Genomic DNA, 18,677 nt, shown 5'->3' with positions numbered 1-18,677 from the left:
AGGGCTGAATTAGCCATGCTGTCTGGGAGCGCCCGCAACCCAAAGTAGATGGAGTTTCCTTAGTGAGTCACAGAGCTTTGACTCTGTGCGACTGCGCGGTGATCTTCCTACGCGATTCCCCTCTTCTCCTCAGTTTCTTTTTTCCCGCGAGCTATTCGCACGCGGGGTTTTCCTCTCAGACATTTTTTCCTGTCAGGAAATCTTTTTTGGCGATTTTCAAAATTTTTTTCGATCCGAGATGGCTCTGAAGCCATCTGGATTTAAATACTGCCAGTGTGGCAAAGTTATGTCCATCACTGATGGACATAACTATTGCTATATTTGTTTAGGCCCGGACCACGACCAAGCCTCATGTAGAGACTGTGGTCGGATGTCCTCGAGGGCCCAGCGCGCTGAAAAGATGGAGCATCTCCAAACGGGCTCTTGCACCCCAACGGCCTCCACACATTCTTCACTGGGACCGCCAAAGAAAGGTAAAGCGTCCATGAAGAGGACCTCCTCCCTTGGACCAAGTGAAATGCGCTGTACCTATTAAGGTACCGGGCCCAGGTTTGACAGACCCTTAGAGCCTTCCAAAAAAGCCGGGGCACTGGCAGAGGTACCTTGGCGGGACAAAAGAGTGGATCGGGCCAAAGGGCTCTGTTCTTGGTCGACCTCGCTGTCCGGCACCGAAGGATTCGACATAGTCTAAGCACTAGAAAAAGCCGATGCACTTAACCCACAGCACATCTTTGACGCACTTGACTTACTCGAAGCACACGGAGCGGCCTGAGCGTTCGGCGCATAAGAAACATGCAACGCCTACGACGCACCCCAAGCGTCCGCAAGCCGCGACACACACTTCGAAGCCACCTGGTCAGGAACAACAACTACTGCTCCACATGAGACAAACACACACACAGAGCCTCATCAACTCACTCTGGACGCTCTACAACACCTAAACGTCCACGTGACAGTCCAGATATAGAGATTGAGCTCATTTCTGGCCTGGATTCCCAGTCTTCAAAAGATACATCAATCAGTGGAGGTTCTTTTTCAGATTTGTCTTCGGTATCTCGCAGCAAAAGGGTATCTCCTTAACTGCAGAATCACCAGACCATCTCTGGTGATTCCACCTATACCTCAGCTCAGAAGGATGACTCCACAAGATATCTTGTTAGCTGCATTACCTACAAGACTATCCCCAATGCCGGGGCACTTACTGCCACAACCAGGAGCCCTGGCATCCATGGCCATGATGAAAATTTCGCACGCATTAAGTTCATTTTTTGAAGATATTGAACATGCGACATCGGATCCATTGGTACAGTCTCCTCACCATTCTCCCCCTTCATCGCCTACTACTAGGCCTCCTGCTCCAGCTGACCTTCTATCACCGGCTCTCCCACGAAGCCCGGATTCACAAATTATTTCATCCGCCCCAAATTCCTCCACAGGAATGCCTTCTGACCCGCCAGAAGGTATACCAGAGCCGTATTCATAAGAACATAAGAAATTGCCATGCTGGGTCAGACCAAGGGTCCATCAAGCCCAGCATCCTGTTTCCAACAGAGGCCAAAACCAGGCCACAAGAACCTGGCAATTACCCATACACTAAGAAGATCCCATGCTACTGATGCAATTAATAGCAGTGGCTATTCCCTAAGTAAAATTGATTAATAGCCATTAATGGACTTCTCCTCCAAGAACTTATCCAAACCTTTTTTGAACCCAGCTACACTAACTGCACTAACCACATCCTCTGGCAACAAATTCCAGAGCTTTATTGTGCGTTGAGTGAAAAAGAATTTTCTCTGATTAGTCTTAAATGTGTTACTTGCTAACTTCATGGAATGCCCCCTAGTCCTTCTATTATTCAAAAGTGTAAATAACCGAGTCACATCTACTCGTTCAAGACCTCTCATGATCTTAAAGACCTCTATCATATCCCCCCTCAGCCGTCTCTTCTCCAAGCTGAACAGCCCTAACCTCTTCAGCCTTTCCTCATAGGGGAGCTTTTCCATCCCCTTTATCATTTTGGTTGCCCTTCTATGTACCTTCTCCATCGCAACTATATCTTTTTTGAGATGCGGCGACCAGAATTGTACACAGTATTCAAGTTGCGGTCTCACCATGGAACGATACAGAGGCATTATGACATTTTCCGTTCTATTAACCATTCCCTTCCTAATAATTCTTAACATTCTATTTGCTTTTTTGACTGCTGCAGCACACTGAGCCGACGATTTTAAAGTATTATCCACTATGATGCCTGTATCTTTTTCCTGGGTGGTAGCTCCTAATTTGGAACCTAACATCGTGTAACTACAGCAAGGGTTATTTTTCCCTATATGCAACACTTGCACTTGTCCACATTAAATTTCATCTGCCATTTGGATGCCCAATCTTCCAGTCTTGCAAGGTTCTCCTGTAATGTATCACAGTCTGCTTGTGATTTAACTACTCTGAATAATTTTGTATCATCCGCAAATTTGATAATCTCACTCGTCGTATTCCTTTCCAGATCATTTATATATATATATTGAACAGCACCGGTCCAAGTACAGATCCCTGAGGCTCTCCACTGTTTACCCTTTTCCACTGAGAAAATTGACCATTTAATCCTACTCTCTATTTCCTGTCTTTTAACCGGTTTGTAATCCACAAAAGGACATCGCCTCCTATCCCATGACCTTTTAGTTTTCGGAGAAGCCTCTCATGAGGGACTTTGTCAAATGCCTTCTGAAAATCCAAATATACTACATCTACCGGTTCACCTTTATCCACATGTTTATTAACCACTTCAAAAAAATGAAGCAGATTTGTTAGGCAAGACTTCCCTTGGGTAAATCCATGTTGACTGTGTCCCATTAAATCATGTCTTTAAATATGGTCTACGATTTTGATCTTGAGAATAGTTTCCACTATTTTTCCCGGCACTGAAGTCAGGCTCACAGGTCTGTAGTTACCCGGATTGCCCCTGGAGCCTTTTTTTAAATATTGGGGTTACATTGCCCACCCTCCAGTCTTCAGGTACAATGGATGATTTTAATGATAGGTTACAAATTTTAACTAATAGATCAGAAATTTCATTTTTGAGTTCCTTCAGAACCCTAGCATGCATACCATCTGGTCCAGGTGATTTGCTACTCTTTAGTCTGTCAATCTGGCCTACTACATCTTCCAGGTTCACAGTGATTTTGTTAGTTCGTCTGACTCATCACCCCTGAAACCCATCTCCGGAACTGGTATTTCCCCAACATCCTCATTAGTAAACACGGAGGCAAAGAATTCATTTAGTCTTTCTGCAATGGCCTTATCTTCCCTAAGAGCCCCTTTAACCACTCTTGTCATCTAATGGTCCAACTGACTCCCTCACAGGTGTCTTGCTTTGGATATATTTAAAAAAGTTTTTATTATGAGGTTTTGCCTCTATGGCCAACTTCATTTCAAATTCTCTCTTCGCCTGTCTTATCAATGTTTTACACTTACCTTGACAATGCTTATGTTTTATCCTATTTTCTTCAGATGGATCCTTCTTCCAATTTTTGAAGGATGTTTTTTTGGCTAAAATAGCCTTTTCACCTCACCTTTTTACCATAATGTTAATCGTTTTGCCTTCCTTTCACCTTTCTTAATGAGCGGAATACATATGGACTGCGCCTCTAGGATTGTATTTTTAAACAATGGCCAAGCCTGTTGAACACTTTTAACCTTTGCAGCTGCACCTTTCAGTTTTTTTCTATTTTCCTCATTTTATCAAAGTTTCCCTTTTTAAAATTTAGTGTTAGAGCTGCAAATTTACTTATTGTCCCCCTTCCAGTTATTAGTTTAAATTTGATCATGTTATGATCACTGTTGCCAAGTGGCCCCACCACCCTTACTTCTCTCACCAAATCTTGCGTTCCACTAAGAATTAAATCTAAAATAGCTCCTTCTCTTGTTGGTTCCTGAACCAATTGCTCCATGAAGCAATCATTTAATACATCCAGGAACTTTGTCTCTAGCAAGTCCTGATGTTACATTTACCCAGTCAATATTGGGGTAATTGAAATCTGGTGCAGGAGAAGTATTAAACCACCATTTTAGGTGTATTTTAATAGTGAATCCAGATAATACAATATAGTATTGTTTCTATTGGCAACTCCATAAACTCAGATAAGAAGATTTTAAACAGGTCCCCCGACACGGTCCCGTGTTTCGCTGGGCTGCATCGGGGGGGACCCAGGGTATATTCAAATCTAAAGAGTAAACACAAAGTTAAGTCAGAATGATGGAAACAGTGGCTTACTAAAGGCGTGGTATATGCTGTGAAATGTCCTTGCCCTCTACTCTATGTGGGTAAAACCACGTGCATGCTAAAAACTCGCATGATAGAACATTGTTCTAACATCCGGTTACATAGAGTAGATGAGCCCTTAGTCACCCACTGGACAGAATGAGGCCACTCCATTTCTGAGCTCTGCTTCACGGTTATCGAGGTGGTGGGCCGCCCTTCTCGGGGCGGGGACTACCCCTCGATCCTCGGTCGCAGGGAGCAGAAATGGATCTTTATGCTCAACACGGTGGCCCCCCATGGTCTTAATAAAGAAATTGAGTGGAATCTCTTCTATTGAGGTCTGTCTTTGGCCACAGCAGGGACGGATCTGCCGAGATTTGGAGGGTTTTGACAGCTCTCGCGAGAGTTGCCGCGTTCGCGCCTTTTTCTCATGTTTAAATATCCCACATCTGTGAGAGCCTGCGCGCTCCGGGTATGACGTCAGAGGTATGTACATGGTTGAATAGGTTTTACTATGTAGCCACTGTTTCCATCATTCTGACTTAACTTTGTGTTTACTCTTTAGATTTGAATATACCCTGGGTCCCCCCCGATGCAGCCCAGCGAAACACGGGACCGTGTCGGGGGACCTGTTTAAAATCTTCTTATCTGAGTTTATGGAGTTGCCAATAGAAACAATACTATATTGTATTATCTGGATTCACTATTAAAATACACCTAAAATGGTGGTTTAATACTTCACCTGCACCAGCGTTTTGTGTTACTTGCGAATGTGCAAGGTTCCTGCTTCTTCTTCTTCCGGTAATTGAAATCTCCCATTATTATTGCACTGCCAAATTGGTTTGCTTCCCTGATTTCTCTTAGCATTTCATCATCTGTCTGACTATTTTGTCCAGGTGGATGGTAGTATACTCCTATCACTATACTCTTACCCAACACACATGGGATTTCTACACATATAGATTCTACTGAGCATTTACTTTCTTGTATGATCTTTATCCTGTTGGACTCTATACCCTCCCGGACATAAAGTGCCACACCCCCACCAAGTTGATCCTCCTTATCATTGCAATATAATTTGTACCCTGATATAGCACTGTCCCATTGGTTATCTTCCTTTCACCAAGTCTCTGTGATGCCAATTATGTCAATCTCATCATTTGCTGCTATACACTCTAACTCTCCCATCTTACTTCTTAGACTTCTGGCATTGGCATACAGACATTTCAAAGTGTGGTTTTTGCTTGTTTTAACAACCTGCTTTTCAGTGTTTGGGATAATTCGGAAATCATTAGCTTTGGTGATTTTTTACATATAGGCATATGAACTATGTTTGCTTTTAATGGAACCTCTCTGTTGGGATGCCCTAACTCTCCTGTTTCATTAGTATCCTTCAAGGATACATTTCTCCGAACCATGCACTGCTGAGTGACTGTCTGCTTTCCCCCTTGTTCTAGTTTAAAAGCTGCTCTATCTCCTTTTTGAAAGTTAGTGCCAGCAGCTTGGTTCTACTCTGGTTAAGGTGGAGCCCATTCTTTCGGAAAATTCTCCCCTTTCCCCAAAAGTTTCCCCAGTTCCTTACAAAGCTGAATCCATCTTCCCTGCACCATCGTCTCATCCACGCATTGAAACTCTGGAGCTCTGCCTGCCTCTGGGGACCTGCACGTGGAACAGGAAGCATTTCAGAGAATGGCACCCTGGAGGTTCTGGATTTTAGCTTCCTACCTAAAATCCTAAATTTGGCTTCCAGAACCTCTCTCCCACATTTTCCTATGTCGTTGGTGCCCACATGTACCACGACAGCCGGCTCCTCCCCAGCACTGTATATAGTCCTATCTAGGTAATGCGTGAGGTCTGCCACCTTTGCACCAGGCAGGCAAGTTACCAGGCAGTCCTCACGTCCACCAACCACCCTGCTATCTACATGTCTAATAATCGAATCACCAACTATGATGGCCGGCCTAACCCTTCCCCCCTGGGAGATTTTTCCTCAGTGCGAGAGGACAATACATCACCTGGAGAGCAGGTCCTTGCTACAGGATCACTTCCTGCTACACCAGGGTGATGTTCTCCTACTGGGAGATGTTTCTGATCCAAGGCAGCACTGGGCTGCCAGAATGGATTTGGGACTTGGAGACTATGTCCCTGAAGGTCTCGTCAATGTACCTCTCTGTCTCCCTCAGCTCCTCCAAGTCTGCTACTCTAGCCTCCAGAGATCGGACTTGTTCCCTGAGAGCCAGGAGCTCTTTGCACCGAGTACACACATACAATCTCTCACCGGCGGGTAAAAAATCATACATGTGACACTCAATGCAAAAGACTGGAAAGCCCCCCTCTTGCTGCTGGACTGCTGCCTTCATCTTAGTTTTATTGAGTTCCTAGTTAAGTTTAGGATACTAAGGGAGTTGGAATGAGAGTACTTGAAATTTACATGTGAATTTAGTAATTAATCAGCTAGTGTCCTACAAGGGGATGATTAAATTTTCAATAAGGGCTGGTACAATATTATGTTTTAGATAAAACCCTGATTGATTTTTAATGAGAAAGTGTCTTGTGCCTAAAAATCAGGGGTTAGGTGGGTCGGAAAGACAGACACTAGAATTAACTATCTCTGGCTTGCTTATTACCTCACACACACACAAACTCTAAAGAATATATCCCTTAATTTCACCTTTCACCAAACTTTTATAAGCCCAAAAATTTCTGAAAAATATACTTACCAATCCTCTTAAACCACGGTTTAACAGCGCGCGCTTCCGGTCCTTCTCTACTGCAAACCGTGTGGGGCCTCTGGAAGCTGGGGCTGTGGAAGTCAATCCCTGGATTGCTTGCGGTGACCTCTGGACTCCTCTCCCGGGGGATGCTGGGAGCAGTATGCAGATGAGCCTTCTGGTCCTCCTCTACTGCAAACCGTGCGGGGCCTATGGAAGCTGGGGCTGTGGAAGTCAATCCCTGGATCGCCGGAGGACCTCTCATATGCAAAATTCATTGAGAAGGTGGGAAATCTTCAGGTGGAAACAGGTAAAATTCCCGATCCCAGAGCTGAGATGCTGGGAATTCTTAAAATATTCGAGATGCCACCAGAACCAACTGCCTTAGCCCCTCATTTGGTCCTTGATGGGGTCCTGCACAAGATGTGGGAAACCGCTTTTTCCACCATTGCTGCATCTCGTAAAACAGATCTAAAATACAGAATGAGAAATTCTGCCATTTATGACTCCACTCAACTTCCCAATAACTCCATTGTAGTTGAGTCGGCATTAGCAAAAGCTCCAAGATCCATGCAAATGCACCCCTGGGAAGAGATAACAAATGCATGGACGATTTTGGCCGAAGTGTGTGCCATTTAGCAATATTGTCTACAAAAATACATCATCATCAGTTTTACATGACACAATATCTGTATGTGTGTCTTCAAAGACTGCACCCTATTTTTCTGGCTGAAGACAACACCCTCCCACAGGCCTTCCTAGACATCGAAGAAGTTCTCCGCCACTTGCTTAGATCAGTCTATGAGGCTTTTGAATCTTCTGCAAGAGCTTCCTCAACAGCCATAGCAGCCAGGCAACTTGCTTGGCTAAAAGCCAGTGCAATTTGTGACGACGTTCAATAAATGTTGGCAGATATCCCATCTGTGGGTGATAACTTATTGGTGACAAGTTTGGGGAAACAGTGTCCCATCTAAAAGAGCAGAGCATGGTGGTACTCTCTCACCACCCCCTCGAACACGCACACGGGCCCTCAAAGATTTTATCCATCCTATCGCAGGAGGTCCTACCAAAGAGCACCCTCTAGACCTTAACAGGTCTCAGCACTATGGTCAACCACGACCTTCATCACAACCCAATCAATCAAGGGGCAGGCCTCTTCAACAGCGACAACCAAAACAGACAGCTGCACCACCGCAAAAGCAACCACCTACTTTTTGAGTACCAGAGAGCCACCCCCACCAGCATTGATAGGAGGACGTATACGCTACTTTTACAGCAACTGGAGTCCATCACCACAGATCAATGGGTGCTCAACATAATCAAGGAAGGTTATCGCCTGAACTTCTTGACCCTCCCATCTCTTCCCCACATACCTCCTCTTCGAAGTACATCTTCCCACTTACCATCCCTCAACACAGAAGATACAAATGTGCTGATTCAGAAATCTATTCAATCAATCCCTCTTCAACAGCAAAATCAGGGATTCTATTCCCAATACTTCCTAATCTCAAAGAAGTCGGGGGGGGGGGGGGTGTCTCCAACCCATTCTGGATTTATGAAACCTCAACAAACATATCCAGAAAGAGAAGTTCAAGATGACCTCTCTCAAGAACATCTTACTGCTGTTACAGCCCAACGATAGAGCATAGCCAATCTACCTGAAGGATGTTTACTCTCATATAACCATGCACCCATCTTCGTAGCACTACCTTTGTTTTCAAGTTCAGAACATGCACTACTAATACAAAGTTCTGTCATTTGGCCTGTCCTCGGCCCCAAGAGTATTCACAAAATGTTTAGCAGTGGTGGTGGCTCATCTCAGACACCTATTGATCCAGATATTCCCTTATCTCGACGATTGGTTGCTAATGGCATCGGATCCAAATACGCTACAAGCACACATGCTACGCACAATCAACTTTCTCCAGACACTAGGGTTTCTCATCAATTACGAGAAATCACACCTACAATCTATACAAATTCTACAATTCATAGGAGCTCTCATCAGTACTGTAGAGAAGAGAGCCTACCTCCCTCAGGACAGGATGCAGATGCTCTGCGGCCTAGCACAAAACTTATACAGCCAAAATCACGCATCGGCACGCCAAGTACTTCAACTTTTGGGCCACATGGCAGCAGCCATGTGGCCCAAAAGTGTAGTTCCCCACACGAGACTGCTCATGCGCCACTTGTAATGGGGCCTCAAATATCAATGGTCAAAATTCCTGCAACCCCTCAACTCCAGAGTTCAACTCACCAAATCAATGAAAGCAGACATTGTGATGGCTCTCTCCAAACAACCTATCAGGAGCTCCCTTCAGGTTACCCCCTCATCAGCTAACGCTCACATCGGATGCTTCCAGGAAAGGTTGGGGAGTCCACCTCCATGACCTCAAAACTCAGGGACTTTGGTTTCCACAAGAATCCACGTACCAAATAAATCTCCTAGTTGCGAGCAATCTGAAGAGCGCTTCAGACCTTCTCTTCTTAAATCCAAGGGAAACGTCTCATGGTGTACACAGACAACCAAGTCGTCATGTTCTATGCAAACAAAGAAGGAGGGTCCGGTTCATGGACACTGTCGAGAAGCAATTTGAATACTCCAATGGGCAAATACAGCCCAAGTATCCCTCCAGGCCACTTACCTTCCAGGTCTGGACAATGTAACGGCGGACCGCCTAAGCAGGGTTTTTCACCCACACGAATGGACTTTAAATAGAGATGTGGCCCTCACCATCTTCCAACAGTGGGGCTTCCCAACAATTGACCTCTTTGCCACAGAAATCAACCGTCAGACGCGGATCTTTTGCTCCATCTACCCCAGCAAACTTTGTTACGCCTGGATGCTTTCCTCATCCCATGGATGATGGGCTTACTGTATGCCTACCCTCCTATTCCACTAATATCAAGGACAATTCAGAAATGCATTCAAGACATAGCAGACATGATTCTCATAGCTCCAGCATGGCCGAGACAACCATGGTATGAGTATCTCATGCGACTTTCCATACGCCCACCAATACCGCTGGAGAACCATCTGCGACTGTTAACACAAGAAGGAGGCTCCCTCCTCCACCCAATGCATCAATCCCTCCATCTCACGGCGTGGAGATTGAAAGGCAAATATTAAACCACCTAGGCCTACCTTTGCAAGTAGAAGATATCCTTATCACATCTAGGAAGCCTTCAACCAGACATAACTATGCTGGCAAATGGCATCATTACCAAACGTGGTGTAAGCCATGGAACCTAGATCCATTCTCCTCCACTGCCATAGCTACTAGAGTATCTTTATACGCTGTACCAAGTGGGTTTGACCACTACGTCCGAGTACATGTCAGTGCTATTGCAGGTTTTCATCACTCTCATAATGGCCTGCCCATCTCTAACCATCCTTTGTTCTCCAGATTCATGAAGGGCATGCTTCGTCTCAGACCACCGGTGACAAAGCCACCTGTACCATGGGAACTGAACATTGTCTTGGAGCAGCTAATGCTGCCCCCCTTTGAATCATTAGACACCAGTCACATTAAATAACATGGAAAACAGTATTCCTGGTGGCCATCACAACAGCTAGGAGAGTGAGTTACAAGCCTTAGTCCACTACTCTCCTTATTTAGAATTCTACCACAACAAAGTTTACCCTTTGTCCTCATCCCACCTTCCTTCCTAAGCTGGTCTCTGTTTTTCATCTTAATCAAACCATCACTCTCCCATTTTCATGCCAAAGCCTCTCAACAATGATTGTGAAACACTTCTACACTCACTCGACTGTAAATGAGCTCTGGCCTACTATAAACAAAAGGACTCAATCTCCTTAAAGACCTTCTCAGCTCTTCCTTTCCTTTAATCCAAATGATCCTGGTCTACCTGTCTCTAAGAGAACCATCGCCACTTGGTTATCACAGTGCATTCTATTTTGTTACAATAAATGATCAATCAAACTTCACAAGAAGCCTCAGGTGCACCAAATACGTGCCACTGAAGCATCAGTTGCCCACTTGAACAAGGTTCCATTACTGGATATCTGCAAAGCGGCAGCTTGGTCGTCCATCCATACCTTCATGTCACACTATTGTCTACAACAGCAAGCAACCTCTGATGCAGCGCTGGGCACAGCAGCCTTGTTGACTCTTCAAAACCGATGAGACTGTCTACTACCATATGGGTTGCTGTCCTGACCTACAAACACACCAAATGGACACAACTCGGGAGCTTGGGACTTCCAGACATGGAAGTCCCATGGCTAATTTAGCCCTGCTATCGACGGGAAAATGCAAGTTTGCTTACCGTAAACAGTGTTTCCGTAGATAGCAGGATGAGTTAGCCATGCGATCCCTCCCTCCTCCCTAGACAGTCCCACAAGGGTCACTTAGTAATTACCTCTTGCTTGGCTACAAAGAAATTGAGGAGAAGAGGGGAAACGCGCGGGAAGATCACTGCGCAGGCGCACAGAATCAAAGCTCTGTGACTCAGAGGAAACTCCGCCTACTTCAGGTCGCAAGCACTCCCAGACAGCATGGCTAATTCATCCTGCTATCTACGGAAACACTGTTTACGGTAAGCAAACTTGCTTTTTTTTCCAAATCATAAATGTGTATTAGCAGTATCACAGTGGGAGCATTCAATTTTTGGTAAAACCTGATAGTGTCATAATTTGTTTTCAAGATGTTATTGGGATGCCTATCTTTGTGTTGTTGTGATTGCATCCAAATTGATGGATACGGGGATTATATCCCTGTGCAGTCTTTTGTGTATTTGGATCCTAAACAAATGAGCTTGATCATTGCTAAAATTGATATAATACTCAAATATCAAAGTAATGTTTACCACTATTAGGTAAGAATGTGTAAGTGAGTGGTTCTTTATTGGATTTAGTAAGGCAGTGGACTTGGAGGAAGCACTCTTTTTTTTTTTTTTTTTTTTTTCTCCCTTAGTGCAGTAATTCATATTAGTTTTATGGCTGAGCTGCCTGTTTTTTGAAGGGCAAGAGTTGAAAAGATTTGTTTTTGTAACTTGTCTCGTGGTCAAATTTGAATGTGCAGGGGCATTTATTTTCATTTAGGTTGGGCTAACATAACTAAATATGTAGTTCTTGATTTTTTCTTTTTCTTTTTAAACAACTTGATGTTTTATGAGTGAGAATGTTCTGTCAATGTATTTTAGGACAGCGATTCTTCAATAAGAAATGCTGCTTCCTTTTCCTTGAGGTCGCCACAGTCTGTGTGTTCCCCAGCTGGAAGTGATGGGACGCCTAAAGGTACTTCCTATAACTGTAATTGAGTGACTGGTAGCTATGTGGTCTTTGGTTCATACATACATTTCCTAATGTCTTTCTAAGAGAATATTGGAGGGGAGAGGAAAGAGTATTCCATACCAGCTACTAAAATTATCAATATTAGTGGGAAAAACACTGTACTTTTCATTCTGTGTCAGCTGGGAAGAAGAAAGTGCTTTAAGTTGAGAAGTATCCGTATTCCTAGTTTAGTTCTCAACTTGTGTCTCTGGAAATGAGATGACTTTCCCCTGCAGTGCTGTTAGCTGAGAGAAAATCCTGGGGTGGGGAGAATGCAAAATGAAAAAAAGTTGTACTTCTCACTCAGCTGTTTGTGAGTGGAACAACTAGCCTAATAGTGGAGTTTGTTTTAACATTCTGTGTAATTAGTTGAGGTGAACATTCTCATTTTATGTCATGGATAGAAATGATACCGTAGTGAAGTAATCTGTAAGCTGATCAGTAAAACTTTAATTTTGCTTCAAACGTGTAAAACAGAAACTTGTGTTAATACAATAATTTAATATTTCAAATTTTATTCTAGGATCAAGACCACCTTTAATCCTACAGTCTCAGCCTCCACCCTATTCATCACCTAGAGATGCTCCCCCAGACATACTGTTAGATTCTCCTGACAGAAAGCAAAAGAAACAAAAGAAATTGAAACTGAGCAAGGATGAAAAAGACCAGAATGAAAAGTCTGCAATGTATGATATCATTAGTTCTCCTTCCAAGGACTCCACCAAGCTTACATTAAGGCTTTCACGAATAAGATCTTCAGATATGGACCAACAGGGAGATCTGCTTCCTGGTATGGAAAACAGTAATGTTACGGAAGATGATATTTCTTTTAATGTACAGTACCCAGGACAGACTTCTAAAACGCCTGTTACTCCCCAGGATGTTAACCGGCCATTAAATGCTGCTGCTTGTTTGCCGCAACATGAACAGACAGCATTCCTTCAGGCGCAACAAGTGCCTGTTTTACAACATAACACTTCAATTCCTGCAAAACCATCGCAGTCTGCTGTGGCACAATCCCAAACACAGCCTCAGCAGCATCAAGGAACTATAACACCGTATGATGAAGTAGAACTGGATGCATTGGCTGAGATCGAGCGGATAGAACGGGAATCTGCGATTGAAAGGGAGCGGTTTTCAAAAGAAGTTCAGGATAAAGGTAAAATTTGGACAGTTAACTCAGTGAAAGGAGAATATTTTCTATAATTATTTCACCCTTGCATAATTTTTCACCTTCCCTTTTGTATGAACACCTAAAGTTCCTAAATGCTCTTTCTTCTCTACCAAAAATAAACCTTAGGATTTTTTTTGTCACAGAGACTGGGCAAGATACATTTTTTATTAAGTCTGCTGCAGTGTCTGAAAAGTATTTAGAAATTCTTGACCGTTAGCCTTGTAGCTTGAAATTAGTGGCTCTCCTACACTCATCTGGCAACCATAACATTATAGTAGTATAGTCTTAAATGCTTGACCTTTCTATTTTAAGCAATACTGCAGATTCCTATCTGGTCTTTAGCTTACTCTTTGTAGCATGTATGCATTTGAAAGTGATATAGAAGCACAATTTTCACCAGACTGGCGAGCTACATATGAACAAGTACTTGACTTTTGTTATATGCTAAAACACAAAGCAGCACTACAATGTAATCTTCTCAACTGAGGCTAAAATATTCCTCCATTGGTGCTGAAGGCTAAAATATAGCACTATAAATTTCACAAGTAAATACAACCTTGAGTAATGGAAGGTTATATTTTCTTTCAAGTATCTTTGTCCCCTGAAATGTACTCTTTCAGTTTGATACCATTTTATTGGAACAACATGAAAATTGTTATGAATTAATTTTGTATTTGAGCTTTTGAAGCCATTTAGGGTCCTTTCTTCAGGTCAGAAAAGAAAAAAGCAGACTGGCCCAGGAAGAGGGCAATTTGTAAAATAAAACTGTTTGTATCATTTTTCTGCTGCCTCTATCTCCATCCCATTAGTGATTTGTTTACAATCAGGTTATAATGTACAAAACCTCATGTCATTTTGAGTACTTTTTCCTATTGGGGACTACAAAACGAAAAATTGCCTTTTTGGGAGGCACTTTCAGAAGTCCATAGAAGCATTTTGACAGGAAGCTATAGACTGGTGAGTCTGACTTCAGTGCTGGGAAAAATCATGGAAAGTATTCTAAAGAACAAAATCATAGAACATATAGAAGGGCATGATTTAATGGTTCAGCTAGCATGAATTTATACAAGGGAAGTCTTGCGTCACCAATCTGCTCCATATTTTTTGAAGGTGTTAATGAACATGTGGATAAAAGTCAACTGGTGAATATAGTGAATTTGGATTTTCAGAAGGTATTTGACAAACCCTCCCATAAGAGATTTACTTTATTTAAAATCATTTCTTAACTGCACATTCCATGGATCTTGGCGGTTCACAGTCAGAACATATATAATGCATCAAGAAATTAAAACATTACATAATAAAATACTGGAACTTACATCAAGAATAAATAGGCAGCAACCACTGTAAAAATGAATTATAGGATGTCAGTTTCCTTCCTATCAAAGGGACTTGTACTAGTCACGTGTTTGTATGCATTTTTAGAGAGATGGTATTTGAGGCACATTTGAAATATGATTGATGTAGATGTGGGGGGGAGGGGGTGTGTATATATATTTTGTGAAGCCTTGTCTCAAGCTATGTTTATATTGTCACTAGAAGGAATCACTGTGAAAAGACCTGGACTGTTTCGCTGGATTAGATGCAAGCCTTATCCTTTGTGAAAACTTATATTACCTGCAGTGCTGTATAACAGAAACTATTAGTGTTTACATTTCTAGTAAACCCCCTTGCTACCTTCACCCTGTGTCTGTGTGCTGCAGGGGGGTCATTGGGCCTGACATCAGCACTTTCGTTGGTGGCAAGAATGGTGCAGAAAACATGCAAGGACTGGATATACCCGATCCTCATTGCTTCAGCATGGCCCAGACAAATGTGGTTCTCTTACCTTGTTCAATTTTTAGTCAGCCCTCCAAACCCCCTAGAATCCAATTTGACTTTGCTAACACATGAAGTGTCATCTGTCATCCAAACCTTCCCTCTGTTAAATTGACAACATGGAAGTTGAATGTTTACTAATTTCATCACTGAAAATATTGTAATCTCTGTTAGGAAGCCTTCTCCTAGAAGAGCTTGTTTTAAATGAAAAGTATTTTCATCTTTGTATCAAGCAAGTTCCCTGGACCTGTTTTCCTGTGAGCCAAATGAGTTGCTCCAGTACTTATTCTCTCTCCTCCTCAGGCCTCAGTATATGATTGGTCAAGTATCTCTGTGTCTTTGTGGCTTACCATGTTCAAGTCAGTAGCAAACCGATATCCATACATCCTTTAGTGTTGAAGTTCATGAAAGGCTTGTGGCATACGAGACCTACAGTCACTAAGTTACTAGTGCCATGGGATCTTTTCATTGTATTGGCACAACTAATGAAACCACCTTGCTCATCAGAGTCTGCTCCATTGAAGTTCCTCACCTGGAGAGCAGTGTTCCTAGTTTCCATTACTTTGGCTAGACGAGTCAGTGAGCTTCATGCATTGGTTCATTACTCACTGTAAATGCAGTTTTCTGCCAAAAGTAGTTTTGGCTCTTCATCTGAATCAAACCATTGTGATGTCCAAATTCTTTCCAAGACCTCACACACATGAAGATAAGTCATTGGACTGCAGTAGGGTCTTAGTTTATTATCTGAAGAGAACTCACCTGCATTCTCAAGCTTCTCAACTTTTTGTCTTATGATCCTAACAAATTAGGAAAAGCAGTTGCCATGCACATGTTGTTCAGTTGGCTGGAGAACTGTATGGCCCATTGTTATGTTGTGGCTGCCTCCAAATCAGACTCTGTCATGGCTCAATAAGTGAGTACCTCAGTGACTCATCTGCGAGCCGTGCCTATTGAATGCATTTGCAAAGCTGCACCATGGTCAACATTTTACACATTTATGTCCCATCACTGTCAGGACAATCTGTCAAGAAGTGACAGTAACTTTGAGCAAACAATTTTATACAGCCTGTTCTCCCAATCATCCACTCTACACAGGGGTCCGGGTTGCTTTTTCAATAAGATCACCATTGCGCAGCCCTTAGCTTGGGACTCCCCATGTATCATGGCTAACTCATTCCTGGTTGTTGATGGATAAAGCAAGTTTGCTTATTGTAAACAAGGTTCTGTATAGACAGCAGGATGGATTAGCCATGGTTAATACCAGCCCCCTTCACTGGAGAGTTGACTAAAGCTAAGCTCTGCAATCAACTGAGGGGCTCATGAGGCAGTTCTTGCATGGGAACTCCCATGCATGCTCAGTAGAGCAAAAGTTCAATGCGATAGGAGTGAAGAGTCTGTTTGGTGCCCTCAGATGATGCACACACATGTCATGGCTAATTCATCTTGCCAACTACAGAGAACCCCATTTAAGATAAGCACACTTTTTCTGGCAGCTCTATCAGAGATTTTTCTTGGTCTTCCACATCTTGCCCTGACCTTAACAGTTCGATGTAACTTCCATGTCTTAACAGATTTTCAGATGGTTGAAATTGTTAGCTGGAAGCATGGAAGCATTTTGTAGCCTTCCCCTACTTTGCAAGTTTGAATTATCTTCATTTTTAAATGCTCAGTCAGCTAATTAGAGGAGCCTGTGGTTTATGAAAGTAGATGGAATAGCAGAGTATTTGTTAAACGGTGAAATCGTTTTGAATTGACTAATAGAAGATCTAACAAGTCAATCAATGTTTGGGGCCTTTTTTAAAATTTTATTTCTAGCAGATGCAGTATTGCAGTACAGTAGGATCCAAAGCCAGCATTGACATAGTAACATAATAATGACGGCAGAAAAAGACCAAATGGTCCATTCAATCTGCCAAGCAAGCTTTTCTAGGTAGCAACTGCCACTCTGTGCAGGCTACCTCCATGTTTCTCTTAAGAATAGTAACTGCTGCTCCATGCAGTAATGCTAAGCTTTATGATAACCCTTAAAAATATCAGCTGGCAACAATTTTTGGGTGATGTGCTTTATTGAAAATTCAGACATTGCTGCTTGACATGCATTGCTTATAGACTTTGCCGTAGAAGCAGTCCTGTGCTTTTTCCCTTCTGCCTGAGTATCAGTACTTCAGACCGTAGGACTCAGGGCCTTCTTGGTTGTTGTTGTCTGAATCCGATGTCACAATTTACACCAAAATAAATGCACAGAACTGGTAGAATCATAACAATATTACATCAGTTTTTACCAAGAAAAAAATCACTGAAAGGTACCATAGCACCACATAAAGACAAGACAACCACTCATACCTCATGCATACAATATCAAAAAAATGAGAGAAAAGAATAATGTATTAAACCTTCATTATGTTAACCATATAATAGTCTTGTATATCTTGTAATCATTCCCTAATCTGAAACAGTAAAAGCAAATAAAAACTTTTCCCGATTTATAAATAGACTTTGGGTACTATCTGTGATGTGTAAATGACATCCAAATGTTCTGACTGCATCCAATTAGTCATATGTTGGTACCATAATATATGTGGTGGCATAGTATCTTTAAGCCAATGTAATAAAATTCAATACTTAGCTATTAATATCACAATTTATATGAATTTTTTATAGCCTGTGGAAAGTCTATATGCCCACAAGAGGGAGCTAATGTTTACAGGAAATGATACATTCAAGAACAATAATTACAGCAATCCAGAAATAAAACATTATCTATATAAATAAAAATGTTAAATAGTTTGGACAAAATCGCTAATCTCAGAAACCACTGAACTGATTGCTTTCAAATTTGGACACAACCTTCATTTCGCATACAGGAAGGTTCTTCTGTACTTATATTACAGATATGTCACACCTGTGACAGGTAAAATAGGTTTAAAATGTTTTTTGAGAAAACAGCGACATCTGCTGGACGTAAGCGCCATCTGTTACACCTTACACTAACACACGCTATACTAATCATTTCGCCAGTCCAGGTCCACGTTTCACTTCCATTTCAACACATTCGCGCACTTTTTTCGCCGGAAGATAACTATTTCCTTTACAGATAAAATACACCCACCACCCTCCTCACACCCCCACACACATGCCAAATTGATTTACTTCCCAGGCCCTCACAACACACACAAAACCTGACAGAAGTCTGGGAGGCTGCGGGGGGGGGGGGGCAGGACCGGTCTGGGACACATCTCCTGCACTACGGCCGTCGGCTGCCAGCAATCAACATGGCGCCGACGGCCCTTTCCCTTACTGTACCACTCGGGGACACCAATGGCGGCAGTAGCCCATGTGACATAGTAAGGGCAAGGGCCCCTCGGCGCCATTTTCAGGACTGGCAGCCGGCGGACCTTTGCCCTTACTATGTCAGAGGAC

At 42.7% G+C, this 18,677-nt stretch overlaps 1 protein-coding gene across 4 annotated transcripts in view; it reads left to right on the top strand.

Annotated features, from left to right (window-relative positions):
- The window catches only part of NIPBL (NIPBL cohesin loading factor), a 1,214,062-nt gene that overhangs the window by 342,088 nt on the left and 853,297 nt on the right, over positions 1–18,677 (top strand). For all 4 annotated transcript variants that reach the window (XM_029578690.1, XM_029578673.1, XM_029578682.1 and 1 more), the window contains exons 8-9: positions 12,136–12,229; positions 12,789–13,424. In XM_029578690.1, coding sequence (XP_029434550.1) covers positions 12,136–12,229; positions 12,789–13,424 — 730 coding nt within the window. The remainder of the gene's footprint in view (positions 1–12,135; positions 12,230–12,788; positions 13,425–18,677) is intronic.

The sequence above is a fragment of the Rhinatrema bivittatum genome, chromosome 1 (assembly GCF_901001135.1).
Source record: "Rhinatrema bivittatum chromosome 1, aRhiBiv1.1, whole genome shotgun sequence".
In the NCBI taxonomy this organism is placed as follows: domain Eukaryota; kingdom Metazoa; phylum Chordata; class Amphibia; order Gymnophiona; family Rhinatrematidae; genus Rhinatrema; species Rhinatrema bivittatum.
The sequence above is the reverse complement of the archived record's forward strand: the minus strand, read 5'-3'. Positions and strand labels throughout refer to the sequence as shown.